At 46.2% G+C, this 15,967-nt stretch overlaps 1 protein-coding gene across 1 annotated transcript in view; it reads left to right on the top strand.

Annotated features, from left to right (window-relative positions):
* Positions 1 to 9,619: 9,619 nt before the first annotated feature.
* The window catches only part of LOC144505574 (A-type potassium channel modulatory protein KCNIP1-like), a 98,305-nt gene continuing 91,957 nt past the window's right edge, over positions 9,620 to 15,967 (top strand). The window contains exon 1 of the mRNA XM_078231694.1: positions 9,620 to 9,731. Coding sequence (XP_078087820.1) covers positions 9,620 to 9,731 — 112 coding nt within the window. The remainder of the gene's footprint in view (positions 9,732 to 15,967) is intronic.

Genomic DNA, 15,967 nt, shown 5'->3' on the forward strand with positions numbered 1-15,967 from the left:
ACACGACAACGCAGAGTCACTGAGCAGAGACTGATAGCCAAGTTCCGCACACATGAGGATGGCCTCAACCCGGATCTTCGGTTCATGTCACACTATCTGTAACCCCCACGACTTGCCTGGGCTTGCAAAATCTCACTAACTGTCCTGGCTGGAGACAGTACACATCTCTTTAACCTGTGCTTAACCCTCTCTCCACTCACATTCTCTGTACCTTTAAGACTTGATTACCTGTAAAAACTCGCATTCCAACCATTATTCTGTAAATTGAGTTTGTGTCTTTATATGCCCTGTTTGTGAACAGAGCTCCCACTTACCTGATGAAGGAGCAGTGCTCCGAAAGCTAGTGGCTTGTGCTACCAAATAAACCTGTTGGACTTTAACCTGGTGTTGTGAGATCTCTTTCAATGTTCTGACCAACGATACAAAGCATGCTGAATGCCTTGTTCACCACTCTGTCCACCTGTGACTCCACTTTCAAGGAGCTATGAACCTGTACCCCTAGATCTCTTTGTTCTGTAACTCTCCCCAACACCCTACCATTAACTGAGTATGTCGTGCCCTGGTTCAATCTACCAGAATGCATCATCTCGCATTTATCTAAATTAAACTCCATCTGCCATTCGTCAGCCCACTGGCCCAATTGATCAATATCCCGTTGCAATCCGAGAAAACCTTCTTCACTGTCCACTATGCCACCAATCTTGGTGTCATCTGCAAACTTACTAACCATGCCTTCTAAATTCTCATCCAAATCATTAATATAAATGACAAGTAACAGTGGACCCAGCACCGATCCCTGAGGCACACCGCTGGTCACAGGTCTCCAGTTTGAAAAACAACCCTCTACAACCACCCTCTGGCTTCTGTCATCAAGCCAATTTTGTATCCATTTAGCTACCTCACCCTGGATCCCGTGAGATTTAACCTTATTCAACAACCTACCATGTGGCACCTTGTCAAAGGCCTTGCTAAAGTCCATGCAGACAACATCAACTGCACGACCCTCATCTACTTTCCTGATTACCCCTTCAAAATTGCGGGATTCACGGGGCTGGCCAGCAATCGGGAGGCCGGCAATGCAGGGCCACAGATCAGCAGGGGCACTGGCAGATCGGCGCGTGCGCAGTAGCCTGTTCAGCATACTGATTTCAGCCTCTCTAGCTCTGTCACCTGAAATTTAATGATATTCATGCTGGCGGCCTCTGCAGTGCACAAAGTGTGGGAGATTCTTCTCTGAAAAAACCAGCGTGAATTACTCCAGTTTTCACGCGAATTCGACACTTAGAATTTTTTTGGGAGAATTCCGGCCCTGATGTTTGCGGTTTCACCCAGGACTTTGACTGAGTTGGGGTGTGGGAGAACAATTATTAACCCTCATGGGATTAAATCCTCAGGGTGTATGTACAGTGAGGAGGCTGTGAATGGGGTGGATCATAGATCATAGAATCCTACAGTGCAGAAAGAGGCCATTCGGCCCATCGAGTCTGCACCAACCACAATCCCACCCAAGCCCCATCCACATATCCCTACATATTTACCCACTAACCCCTCTAACCTATGCATCCCGGGACACTAAGGGGCAATTTAGAATGGCCAATCAACCTAGACCGTACATCTTTGGACTGTGGGAGGAAACCGGAGCACCCGGAGGAAACCCATGCAGACACGGAGAATGTGCAAACTCCACAGAGACAGCGACCCAAGACGGGATTCGAACCCAGGTCCCTGGAGCTGTGAAGCAGCAGTGCTAACCACTGTGCTACCGTGCCGCCCTTTGGAGTTTGTGAGGTCAGGATGAATCTACAAGCAGTGCTGTAAAATCACTTGCATTGCCCTGAAGCTGTCCTCATCTCACTTCAGCTGCTGAACCTGGGAAATCAACTGAAATCAGAGGTTGCTCATCTCAATAAAATATGTTAATTACCAAGCCGCCTCTGGAATGGGGTTGGCTGCCCACCCCTTATCCCTCCTTCAATGTCAGACCTGTGTAGGTTGGAGATGGGCTCCTGCTTTTCTGGAAATTTTGCCAAATTTAAAACCTGTCCACAATAAGACATGTTCATTCAAGTTAAAATTTCCCCCAATTTTTTTGATGTGGGCATCGCTGATTAGACCAACATTTATTGCCCATCTCCAATTGCCCTTGAGAAGGTGGTGGTGAGCTGTCTTCTTGAACCACTGCAGTCGTGTGGTATAGGTACATCCACAGTGCTGTTAGAGAGGGAGTTCCAGTATTTTGACCCAGCGACAGTGAATGCATGGTGATATATTTCTAAGTCAGGATGGTGAGTGACTTGGAGGGGAGCCTCCATGTGGAGGTAATCTCGGGTATCTGCCAGCCTTGACCTTCTAGATGGTGGTGGTGGTATGTTTAGGAGCTGCTGATGAAGCCTTGACAAGTTGCTGCCATCAATTGGTGTATTCATGTTGTTTGCTGCTCTAATATGCTAATTCATTTTGACCCACCAATTCGTGACTGTCTACAGAGGGGACATGTTGTACTGACAGCTCACCACAAAAGGTTAATGCTCAACAAATTCAAGTCGAAAATGGAAGAAAACAAATATTTAGCCTAACGTATCTCACCTCTCATTTTTTGAAACTCCAGGGAATATCGGCCTAGTCTACTCAATCTCTCCTTATATGCCAATGCCCTCACCACAGGAAGCAGGCTGGTGAACTTTCATTGCAGTCTCTCTCGAGCAAGTAGATAGGAAACTAACACTGCCTACAGTGGGCGGAATCTTCCGAAAAATATTCTAAGGGCACAATCTCACGACCTTATCCCTCCCGTCATTCGGCAAGGCAAGGTGGTAAGATTGGGTGTGGGGCAAAGAATCACGGGGGGGGGGGCGATTCTCCCACAAAAATTCTAATTGTCGAATTTGCGTAAAAACTGGAGTAAATCACGCTGTTTTTTTCAGAGGGAGTTTAAAAATGAATCTCCCACACTCTGTGCACTGCTGAGTGCACCATTGTAAATCACTCTAAAAAGCTATGGGCGAGGAATATTCCCGCTGGAGAGGCGGGACACTGCACATGATCTGATCTGTCAGCGCTGAGATCGGCGCACGCACAGTGGCCTCTGTCTGCTGGCCTCTCGACCAAGGTTCGATTGCTACCCCCCCCTCCCGGACATGTCTGGGCCCAGCTCCGACCCCCCCCCCCCCCCCCCCGCCCCCTACTGGCAACCCCAATCTCTGCCTCCACCAATAGATCCCACCAAACCACCCCCCTCACTGGCACCCCCAATGTTTGCCCCCCCCCCCCCATTTGCCTGCATTTGGCCCATATCCGAGTAAACCTTTCCTATCCATGTATCTATCCAAATGCCTTTTAAATGTTATCAATGTCCCTGCCTCATCCACTTCCTCTGGCAGCTCATTCCACGTACGTACCCCCCTCTGTGTAAAGAATTTGCTCCTCAGATTCTATTAATTCTTTCCCCTCTTAATTTAAACCTATGCCCTCTAGTTCTCGATTCCCCAACCCTAGGAAAAAGAGTACATTCACCCTATCCATGCCTCTCATGATCTTATACACCTCTATAAGATCACCCCTCAGTCTCCTGCGCTCCAAAGAAAAAAGTCCTCGCCTGTCCAATCTCTCCCTATAACTCAGTCCCTTGAGTCCTGGCAACATCCTTGTAAATCTCATCTGCACTCTGTCCAGTTTAATAACATCTTTCCGATAACAAGGCAACCAAAACTGAACACAGTACTCCAGGTCCTGTACAACTGCAACATAACTTCCCAACTTCTATACTCAACTCAAAGCTCAGTTCTGAAGAAGCATGCAATTTGACATAGCGGGATGGACTTGAAAAGACATGTCAGTGTCTGATATGAGGAAGGCAATCATAGAACCATAGAACCATAGAAAATTACAGCTCAGAAACAGGCCTTTTGGCCCTTCTTGTCTGTGCCGAACCATTTTATGCCTAGTCCCACTGACCTGCACTTGGACCATATCCCTCCATATCCCTCTCATCCATGAACCCGTCCAAGTTTTTCTTAAATGTTAAAAGTGACCCCGCATTTACCACTTTATCCGGCAGCTCATTCCACACTCCCACCACTCTCTGCATGAAGAAGCCCCCCCTAATATTCCCTTTAAACTTTTCTCCTTTCACCCTTAACCCATGCCCTCTGGTTTTTTTCTCTCCTAGCCTCAACGGAAAAAGCCTGCTTGCATTCATTCTATCTATACCCATCAAAATCTTATACACCTCTATCAAATCTCCCCTCAATCTTCTATGCTCCAGGGAATAAAGTCCCAACCTATTCAATCTCTCTCTGTAACTCAGCTTCTCAAGTCCCGGCAACATCCTTGTGAACCTTCTCTGCACTCTTTCAATCTTATTTACATCCTTCCTGTAACTAGGTGACCAAAACTGTACACAATACTCCAAATTCGGCCTCACCAATGCCTTATATAACCTTACCATAACACTCCAACGTTTATACTCGATGCTCCGATTTATAAAGGCCAATGTACCAAAGGCACTCTTTACGACCCTATCCACCTGTGACGTCACTTTTAGGGAATTCTGTACCTGTATTCCCAGATCCCTCTGTTCAACTGCACTCTTCAGAGTCCTACCATTTACCCTGTATGTTCTTCTTTGGTTTGTCCTTCCAAAGTGCAATATCTCACACTTGTCTGCGTTAAATTCCATTTGCCATTTTTCAGCCCATTTTTCTAGTTGGTCCAAATCCCTCTGCAAGCTTTGAAAACCTTCCTCACTGTCCACTACACCTCCAATCAGTTGTAATTAATATTATTCAGATGCTCTTTCCTGATGTCTCATCCCCTTTCATTGTGCATACCCCCCATCATAGCTGGCATACTTATAGTGATGATGTGGAGATGCCGACTTGATGTCTGTGTCGATATGCGCGATCTTCTTGGAGATCCTCTCCACTTGGAGTCGGCAGTTTGTGGTGTCGATGGTAGTCATGATGTGGAGATGCTGTGGAATATACTTATAGTGCCCAACGAGCACTGCCAGGGTGCCAGGTGGGCATTGCCCAGCCATGCCCCTGACCACCCGGGAGCTTCATTGGCCTCTGAGCCCACTGGCCATGGCGCTTGGTCCCCACTACTGCAGAGCAGTAGTGATTCTTGCTGGTATGATGTTTCGTCGACGAGGGGAAGGATTTTGTGTGGCTGGGAGAAGCTCTGCAGGAGCCCTTAAATCCTTTTAACTTACCTTAATTTTATGTTTATAGGCTTCAGGCTCTTTCTGGCTACAAAGCTGTTCACGCTGGCTAAACAAGGGAGGGATGGCGTGAATCGGTTTCTTAGCCTTCCATGCAATCTTCCCAGCTTGTCATGCTGATCGAATGATGTGGCAAGCAGGTAAGATCACATCCGGTTTCCAGGTGTGGCCTTTCTAATCCCTTGTAAAATTGTAGTAAAACTTCTTTCCAATTATACTCCAATCCCTTTGTAACACAATCTAACATACAATTTGCCTTCCTAATTCCTTGCTGTACCTGCATGTTAGCTTCCTGTGATTCGTGTACGAGGACGCTCGCTCAGATTGTAAAGGTTTCCCAATCAAAAATATTCAGATTTTTAATTTTCCCTATAGCCTCACTCTTCCCACATTGTATTCCATTCAACAGGTTCTTAACCAATCATCTGACTGGACTATATTCCTCTACAGGCTCATTACATCCTCCTCACAGCTCACCTTCCTAGCTAGCTTTGTATCATCAGCAAACTCAGAAATGTCCAAAGATGTGTAGGTTATGTGGATTAGCCATGGTAAATCTGTGGGGTTACACGGATAGGGCCGGGGGAGGGCATAGATGGGATGCTCTTTCAGAGAGTCGGTAAAGATCCAATGGGCTGAATGGCCTCTCTGCACTCTCGGGATTCCATGATTCCAAATGTTAAACTCAGTTCTGAAGAAGTATGCAACTTGACATAGCAGGAGAGACTCGAAAAGACATGTCAGTGTCTGATATGAGGAAAGCAATCAGTTGTAATTAATATTACTCAGTACATAGCCTGACTTGGTCTTTGATGCGAGACTGATCTGCTCTTAATGAATTGTGGTTAACACATGTGACTGACTTATAAAGTCACGAATGAAAAGCCGACTGACAGACTTGAATACAAAATCCAGTCGAACTTTATCAGTGCAGCACTGAGGGAGTGTTGCTTTGTAGTGATGCTGTCTCTTCGACGAGACATTTATCCGAGGCCCCATCAGACCCCACAGGTAAAGGATCCCATGGCCACTATATTGAAGAAAGGCAGGGGAGCTCTTGTTGGTGTCTTGAGCAATATCTATCTTAAAATCAACAGCACTAAAATTAGATTTTTTGCTCATTTATCTCATTGCTATTTGTGAGATCTTACTGTGTAGATATTTTCTGCAGCATTTCCCTGCACTCTAACTGCGTAGTCATCAAACGTACTTCATTTGGTTGGAAACAGGGACATGCTGAAGTTGTGAAATATGCTTTGAAGAGGGAAGGAGAATGGATACATATCTCTGAAATCTACAGGTGAGATGAGTTCATCCTAATCTCCACTTGTCCTTTTTATATCGACAACCAGAATCAGAATGGAGAATTTCTGCTGTGCCAAAGTTCACCACCTCCCCTCTCAGTTATCATGCCCTAAGAGGGTGTGGGAAACCATGGAGTTTCATTGGGCTGGTCCATGATTATACTTGGCAAAGTACGGCAGTAGTTACTGTTACCGGGAAACTCTCAAAACTCACCATTTGGACCAAAAACAAAACTGTCTTTGTTTCCAAGAAAGAGGGTCAGTAAGGGAGCAGCAAACTGTGATTCTAAAACTCATTCCAATAAAATTAAATCCATCTAACTGAAGGCAAATCCAAGCCCTGTAAGTAAGGAAGGAGATCGAGGACTTGGAGAGTCCTGCTCTCACTGTCTCTCAACAATTCCTTGGAAACAAAGACAGTTTTGTTTCTGGTCCAAATGGTGAATTTTGAGAGTTTCCTGATCAGCTAAAGACAACAGAAACCACCGCCGTACTTTGCCAAGGAGATCAAGGACTTGGGAGACTTGGGGGAAACTGAAGTCATTCTCAGAGTGAGGAAAGGAGTGAGTCACTGGAAGCATTCATAATGATGAGGGGTTTCACTGGAGCAAACAGGAAAAAAACACTTCCTCTGACAAATGAGTCACCAACCAAAATTCATAGATTTAAAATAATTATCAAAAGAACAAGAGGAGGGTTGTTGAGATCTGGAACATTGGAACTTTCAAAAGGCTATTGTGGGCAAGAAGAGGATTTATTTACATGGATGGGGACGAAAGTGGGCTTTGGAACTAAACTGCATCGCTGTTTTCAAAAAAACAGAGACAAACAGGGTGAATAGACTCTATTTGGCTGGAGGTTCTATGATTTTATAACTGATTATAGTCGTTCGGTAGTATAGAACTTGGGTACTGCTGAACAAAGACATATTGTCACAGCTTTTTATCTTGCACACATCAGGAGAATTCGCAAGAACGTCAGATGTAAAGGGAACAACAATTTATACTTCCTGAGAAGAGTGCTGATTTGTTGTTATGTGTCTCATGCCAATGTGTCTTTTTCAGCAATAATTCTGATTATATATTTTGAGCTCAACACATTGGTGTTACACATTGACAGCAGAGGGAAAGATTTTTACTAATTTTAGATGATGATTATCATCTGTTTCATCTTTGTACTTTTCTCAACAGCTTTCCTATGACTCCCCGAGCATGGGGAGATTAAGGATCAAAGCCTGTATTGTTACTCTCTGCAAGTGTAGTTTCCTTCATTGAGCATTGAATTGCAGCCACCTTTCACAAGGCAATGAGGACTAAATGCTCAGTAGGATTTATTTCCAATAAAATAAAAACAAGGTGAAACTACACTTAAAATATGATAGCATAGGAACAGGAGAGGGACATTCAGGTGATTACAGGGGGGCGGGGGGGTGAGGGAGGCAGTAGTGTCATTGTATTGTCACTGCACTAGTAATCCAGAGACTTAGGGTAAAGTTCTGGGGGCCCAGTTCAAATCCCACCATGGCAGATTCAATAAAAATCTGGAATTAAAAATCTACTGGTGACCACTGTCAATTCCATTGTCAAATGGAATTTCTTTTGTGTGTTCCAGATCTCGACAACCCTCCTCTCGTTCTTTTGACAATTATTTTTTAAATCTGTGAATGGGATCAGGTCAAATGGGATGAAGGAGTATAATATCAAGGGTAAGACTCTTAGCAGTGTAGAGGATCAGAAGGACCTTGGGGTCCGGATCCATAGGACTCTTAAATCGACCTCGCAGGTAGAGGAGGTGGTTAAGAAGGCGTATGGTGTGCTGGCCTTCATCAATCGAGGGATTGAGTTTAGGAGTCGGGAGATAATGATGCAGCTTTATAAGACCCTCGTCAGACCCCACTTAGAGTACTGTGCTCAGTTCTGGTCGCTTCATTACAGGAAGGATGTAGAAATTATTGAAAGGGTGCAGAGAAGATTTACAAGGATGTTGCCTGGATTGGGTGGCATGCCTTATGAGGATAGGCTTGGTCTTTTCTCCTTGGAGAGACGTAGGATGAAAGGAGACCTAATAGAGATATATGAGATGTTGAGAGGCATAGATCGGGTGGACTCTCAGAGGCTTTTTCCCAGGGTGGAAATGGCTGCTACGAGAGGACACAGGTTTAAGGTGCTGGGGGCTAGGTACAGGGGAAATGTTAGGGAGAAGTTTTTCACACAGAGGGTGGTGGGCGAGTGGAATCGGCTGCTGTCAGTGGTGGTGGAGGCAAACTCAATAGGGTTTTTTAAGAGACTCCTGGATGAGTACATGGGACTTAATAGGATGGAGGGTTATAGGTAGGCCTAAAAGGTAGGGATATGTTCGGCACAACTTGTGGGGCCGAAGGGCCTGTTTTGTGCTGTAGTTTTTCTATGTTTCTAAACAGCAGAGTTTGAAAGTGTATTTAATACTGCTGCTGGGAATGCAAGGTACAGACTTCTGAGTTTGCACTGCGCTACAGAACAAATTACCACAGAGGGAGCTTCAACAGTTCCCCATATAAGAGGTTGCTGAGGGTGGCTGAATCACAGCTTTGCAGAGGTGAATGAAGAAAAGAAAAAGCGACCGAGAGTGAGAAGAATAGACAGGCAGATGGAGAAAAACAGCAATTCAAGTAGAAACATAGTGAGTTAGGGTGGGGAGACAATGTCAGAGACAGAGAGAAAGGTAGAGAGTGACAACGAAAGAGAGGGAGTCAGAGAGAAAGTGTGTGGAACAGACACAAAGAAAGCAAAATATAGAGACAGAGTGAGATGAGCAACAGAAAGACAGAGAGGCATAGAAAGAGGAAGAGAGAGACATTCAAATAGAGGAAGAATCTGTGAGCAGAGAGATGGAGGAACACAGATGGAAAGTGAGAGAGAGAGAGAAAGACAAGACAAAGAGAGAGGAGTGAGAGAGTGAAAACAAGGCAGAGAGAGAAAGTGATGAGTGAAAAGGGAGAAGAAGAATACTGGTAGCAGTTTAGAGAGAGTAATGCAAAGTAGAACAGGTCTGTGGGTTACACACTGCAGCTTGTCATGACCGGAAAGCAGCACATCCCAGTGAAGTACTTGGAAGAATGCTGAATATTAAAGGGGAGTCAGAGGGGCTACAGACTCTGGGGATTGTGGTGGTAGTGTGTACGTCACTGAAGCTTCTACACTCCCTTGGACTCATCGATTTCTCTGACAGTAAGTGAGCCTCTTACTTGTTTCTTTGCCTTTCTTGGTCCTTATTTAGGAATGAGTTTAACAAAGTGTTTGCTAATAATACTGGAAGCTGCTCTCACCTCTCTCAGGGTCCCCAGCAGCTTTATTCATTTTTCTGTAAGTTGTTTTGAACTTGAGGCTCTAACCCCACGGTGCTGACTGTGTCTCTGACTGTGTGGCTGGGACTCCGGCACTCCGACTGTTCCGGGTTCTCCTTAATTACACAGAGAAATCGGCATCGTTTTCCATTTCAGCACAGTTAATAAGATTACAAAATGCAGCACTTCCTAAAACTAGGACAGATTCATCTTATATCACAATTATACAGCAATAGCAGTGTTCTTACTGAGGAAGGAAATCCAGGCTTGTGGAGAATCTGACCAGGACACTGCAGAATTTGGGAACCTAAAGGATTACTACAGGCTACAAGGAAAGATAGGCTCAGTCTCTCTGGAAAGTGAGAGGAAACAGGGCAGTGTGGTAGCAAAGAGGAAAGCTGTAAATCCCAGGAAGGTGCAGCTCTCTCGGATACTAACAGTGGGAGGTCACTATTATCTGCTTCTTCCACTTCAATCCTTGTCAATCCACTTACCTCCCAGGTGAGGAATTCTGTAGCAGAAAGGAAAAGCCACACACCTTAGTGATCAGGGAAAATAAATCACAAAAGGGGACGGTGGAAATGGGAGAAGGGTTTGGGATTTGTAAATTGGGAAGAAAGTGTCATTGAAATTGACAGAGCAGAGAGATGCTGTGATTGGGAGAAGGGAAGACAGAGGTCGCTTTGTGGGATCGGGGGGAGGAACACCTGGGGGGTTAGAGTTAGGCGGGGTTAGAGTTGGGTTTTTGGAGACGGCCAGAGAGAGAGGACATGTCCCCTTTTCTCCTTGCTCTGCCTCTTTTCGTTCGGCTCACTTCCAACCCTTGTTGCCCCTTGTGATGCCTTGCCTTCAAATTGTGGCTTGTTGTCTTCTTGTCTCCTGGGCCTTTTCCCTTTTTTTATATTGTTACTCCTATTAGTTTTTTCTTGTGTGGGGTGGTGGATGGGGGAGTATATTCGTGTGGGGGGGAGGGGGGGGCGGTGGGAGGGGGTGTTGGTCGGGACCCCTGGAGGAAGAGGGTAGTGGGTTCTTCTGTATTTTAGGTGGTTGGGGGGAGGTGGTTGTTGAGGTGGTGTGTGTAGGCGGGAGGGGGCTGTTAGGTTGGGGGCTTTTGTTGTGTTTCCAGGGGTTGGGGTGGAGGTTTTTGAGTTTCCTGACTGGGGAGGTTTTGTGTGCCTGTTGCTGAGTCAATCTCCAGATTAGGTTTTTTTTCTGGGGGGTGGGGTTTAGCAGGTGGGCTACTGGGGGGAGGTCAGGCGGTGGGTGGAGAGATTCCTGGGGGTTTCCTGATAGGGATGTTGATGGGTAGCTAGTGGGTTGAAGGATGGTTTGTTGTCTTCCCGTGTCTTGGCTCTTTTGCCTCCATTGTATATTTCTGTTGTGGTGGGCAGGGGGCTACCAGAGCTGGTGGGATGGAGTGACTTTTTGTTTGTGGGTGTTTTATGTTGTGGTGGGCAGGATGGTGTGGTGTGGATTGGGGTAGTATGTATCAGGCTGATGTGGGGACACTAATTGGTGGAGCAAGAGGGTGTAGGAACATCCTTGTTTGTCAGGATGATTTATAGGTTTGCCATGAGGCAAGAACCTTTGTTGGCAGTACAAAAATTACTTCTTCAACAATTTAATTAATTAATTAATTAGTTAGTGTCCCAAGTAGGCTTACATTAACACTGTAGTGAAGTTACTGTGGAAGAATTTAGCATGGCTAATCTACTTAACTAACACATCTTTGGAGTGTGGGAGGAAACTGGAACATCTGGAGGAAACCCACGCAGACAGGGGAGAACGGGCAGACTGCACACAGACAGTGACCCAAGTTGGGAGTCCAGCCCAGATCCCAAGCCCTGTGAGGCAGCAATGCTAACCACTGTGCTACCCATAATGAATGATTTCACATATTTGGTTTACATGTTTGTCTTCTCACAAAGGAGGTGTTCAGGTTTGTCAGGTACATGGTGGGAGTTGGGGTTAGAGTTCGGGGGTTAGGGTTCGCCTGTTAGGGTTCAGGCCTTAAGGTTCAGGGGTTGGGGTTTGGCGATTGCAGTTGGTGATTCGAGTTATGGGAGTGCAGCTCAGCAGGTACATCTGGGAAGGCACATCTGGGGTGGTACCACTGCGGGGATGCCACTGGGAAAGTACAGCTGGGGTGTACAGTTTGGGGGGGTACCGTGAGGATTGCATCTAGAACATAGAACAGTACAGCACAGAACAGGCCCTTCGGCCCACAATGTTGTGCCGAGCTTTATCTGAAACCAAGATCAAGCTACCCCACTCCCTATCATCCTGGTGTGCTCCATGTGCCTATCCAATAACCGCTTAAATGTTCCTAAAGTGTCTGACTCCACTATCACTGCAGGCAGTCCATTTCACACCCCAACCACTCTCTGTGCAAAGAACCTACCTCTGATATCCTTCCTGTATTTCCCACCACGAACCCTATAGTTATGCCCCCTTGTAATAGCTCCATCCACCCGAGGAAATAGTCTTTGAACGTTCACTCTATCTATCCCCTTCATCATTTTATAAACCTCTATTAAGTCTCCCCTCAGCCTCCTCCGCTCCAGAGAGAACAGCCCTAGCTCCCTCAACGTTTCCTCATAAGACCTACCCTCCAAACCAGGCAGCATCCTGGTAAATCTCCTCTGCACTCTTTCCAGCGCTTCCACATCCTTCTTATAGTGAGGTGACCAGAACTGCACACAATATTCCAAATGTGGTCTCACCAAGGTCCTGTACAGTTGCAGCATAATCCCACGGCTCTTAAACTCCAACCCCCTGTTAATAAAAGCTAACACACTATAGGCCTTCTTCACAGCTCTATCCACTTGAGTGGCAACCTTTAGAGATCTGTGGATATGGACCCCAAGATCTCTCTGTTCCTCCACAGTCTTCAGAACCCTACCTTTGACCCTGTAATCCACATTTAAATTAGTCCTACCAAAATGAATCACCTCACATTTATCAGGGTTAAACTCCATCTGCCATTTTTCAGCCCAGCTTTGCATCCTATCTATGTCTCTTTGCAGCCTACAACAGCCCTCCACCTCATCCACTACTCCACCAATCTTGGTGTCATCAGCAAATTTACTGATCCACCCTTCAGCCCCCTCCTCTAAGTCATTAATAAAAATCACAAAGAGCAGAGAACAAAGAACAATGCAGCACAGGAACAGGCTCTTCGGCCCTCCAAGCCCGTGCCACTCCCTGGTCCAAACTAGACCATTCTTTTGTATCCCTCCATTCCCACTCCGTTCATATGGCTGTCTAGATAAGTCTTAAACGTTCCCAGTGTGTCCGCCTCCACCACCTTGCCTGGCAGCGCATTCCAGGCCCCCACCACCCCCTGTGTAAAATATGTCCGTCTGATATCTGTGTTAAACCTCCCCCCCTTCACCTTGAACCTATGACCCCTCGTGAACGTCACCACCGACCTGGGGAAAAGCTTCCCACCGTTCACCCTATCTATGCCTTTCATAATTTTATACACCTCTATTAAGTCTCCCCTCATCCTCCGTCTTTCCAGGGAGAACAACCCCAGTTTACCCAATCTCTCCTCATAACTAAGCCCCTCCATACCAGGCAACATCCTGGTAAACCTCCTCTGTACTCTCTCCAAAGCCTCCACGTCCTTCTGGTAGTGTGGCGACCAGAACTGGACGCAGTATTCCAAATGCGGCCGAACCAACGTTCTATACATCTGCAACTTCAGACCCCAACTTTTATACTCTATGCCCCGTCCTATAAAGGCAAGCATGCCATATGCCTTCTTCACCACCTTCTCCACCTGTGACGTCACCTTCAAGGATCTGTGGACTTGCACACCCAGGTCCCTCTGCGTATCTACACCCTTTATGGTTCTGCCATTTATCGTATAGCTCCTCCCTACATTATTTCTACCAAAATGCATCACTTCGCATTTATCAGGATTGAACTCCATCTGCCATTTCTTTGCCCAAATTTCCAGCCTATCTATATCCTTCTGTAGCTTCTGACAATGCTCCTCACTATCTGCAAGTCCTGCCAATTTTGTGTCGTCCGCAAACTTACTGATCACCCCAGTTACACCTTCTTCCAGATCATTTATATAAATCACAAACAGCAGAGGTCCCAATACAGAGCCCTGCGGAACACCACTAGTCACAGGCCTCCAGCCGGAAAAAGACCCTTCCACTACCACCCTCTGTCTTCTGTGACCAAGCCAGTTCTCCACCCATCTAGCCACCTCCCCCTTTATCCCATGAGATCCAACCTTTTTCACCAGCCTACCATGAGGGACTTTGTCAAACGCTTTACTAAAGTCCATATAGACGACATCCACGGCCCTTCCCTCATCAACCATTTTGGTCACTTCTTCAAAAAACTCCACCAGGTTAGTGAGGCATGACCTCCCTCTCACAAAACCATGCTGACTATCGTTAATGAGTTTATTCCTTTCTAAATGCGCATACATCCTATCTCTAAGAATCTTCTCCAACAACTTCCCCACCACGGACGTCAAGCTCACCAGCCTAGAATTACCCGGGTTATCCTTCCTACCCTTCTTAAATAACGGGACCACATTAGCTATCCTCCAATCCTCTGGGACCTCACCTGCGTCCAGTGACGAGACAAAGATTTGCGTCAGAGGTCCAGCGATTTCATCTCTCGTCTCCCTGAGCAGCCTTGGATAGATTCCATCAGGCCCTGGGGATTTGTCAGTCTTTAACTTCTCTAACAAACCTAACACTTCCTCCTTTGTAATGGAGATTTTCTCCAACGGTTCAACACTCCCCTCCGAGACACTCCCAGTCAACACATCCCTCTCCTTTGTGAATACCGACGCAAAGTATTCATTTAGGATCTCCCCTACTTCTTTGGGCTCCAAGCATAATTCCCCACTTTTGTCCCTGAGAGGTCCGATTTTTTCCCTGACAACCCTTTTGTTCCTAACGTATGAATAACATGACTTGGGATTCTCCTTAATCCTGTCTGCCAAGAACATTTCGTGACTCCTTTTTGCTCTTCTAATTCCCCGTTTGAGTTCTTTCCTACTTTCTTTGTACTCCTCCATTAGCCTGTAACACCTTCTCTTCCTCAAAAACATGGCCCCTCTCCTTGGTGAACACTGATGAAAAGTATTCATTCATCACCTCGCCTATCTCTACTGACTCCATACACAAGTTCCCACTACTGTCCTTGACCGGCCCTAACCTCACCCTGGTCATTCTTTTATTCCTCACATAAGAGTAAAAAGCCTTGGGGTTTTCCTTGATCCGACCCGCCAAGGACTTCTCGTGTCCCCTCCTAGCTCTCCTAAGCCCCTTTTTCGGCTCATTCCTTGCTAACTTGTAACCCTCAATCGAGCCATCTGAACCTTGTTTCCTCATCCCTACATAAGCTTCCCTCTTCCTTTTCACAAGACATTCCACCTCTTTCGTGAACCATGGTTCCCTCACTCGGCCATTTCCTCCCTGCCTGACAGGGACATACCTATCAAGGACATCCAGTATTTGTTCCTTGAAAAAGTTCCACTTTTCATTAGTTCCTTTCTCTGACAGTTTCTGTTCCCAACTTATGCCCCCTAATTCTTGCCTAATCGCATCATAATTACCTCTCCCCCAATTGTAAACCTTGCCCTGCCGTACGGCCCTATCCCTCTCCATTGCAATAACAAAAGACACCGAATTGTGGTCACTATCTCCAAATTGCTCTCCCACAACCAAATCTAACACTTGGCCTGGTTCATTTCCCAGTACCAAATCCAATGTGGCCTCACCTCTTGTTGGCCTATCCACATATTGTGTCAGGAAACCCTCCTGCATACACTGCACAAAAACTGCCCCATCCGAACTATTCAACCTACGAAGGTTCCAATCAATATTTGGAAAGTTAAAGTCCCCCATGACAACTACCCTGTGACCCCCACACATATCCATAATCTGCTTAGCAATTTCTTCCTCCACATCTCTATTACTATTTGGGGGCCTATAGTAAACTCCTAACAACGTGACCGCTCCTCTCCTATTTCTAACCTCAGCCCATATTACCTCAGTGTGCAGATCCCCCTCGAAGTGCCTTTCCGCAGCCGTTAGACTATCCTTGATTAACAATGCCACTCCTCCACCTCTTTTACCAGCTTCC

This window comes from Mustelus asterias, chromosome 16 (genome assembly GCF_964213995.1).
Source record: "Mustelus asterias chromosome 16, sMusAst1.hap1.1, whole genome shotgun sequence".
Classification (NCBI taxonomy): Eukaryota; Metazoa; Chordata; class Chondrichthyes; order Carcharhiniformes; family Triakidae; genus Mustelus; species Mustelus asterias.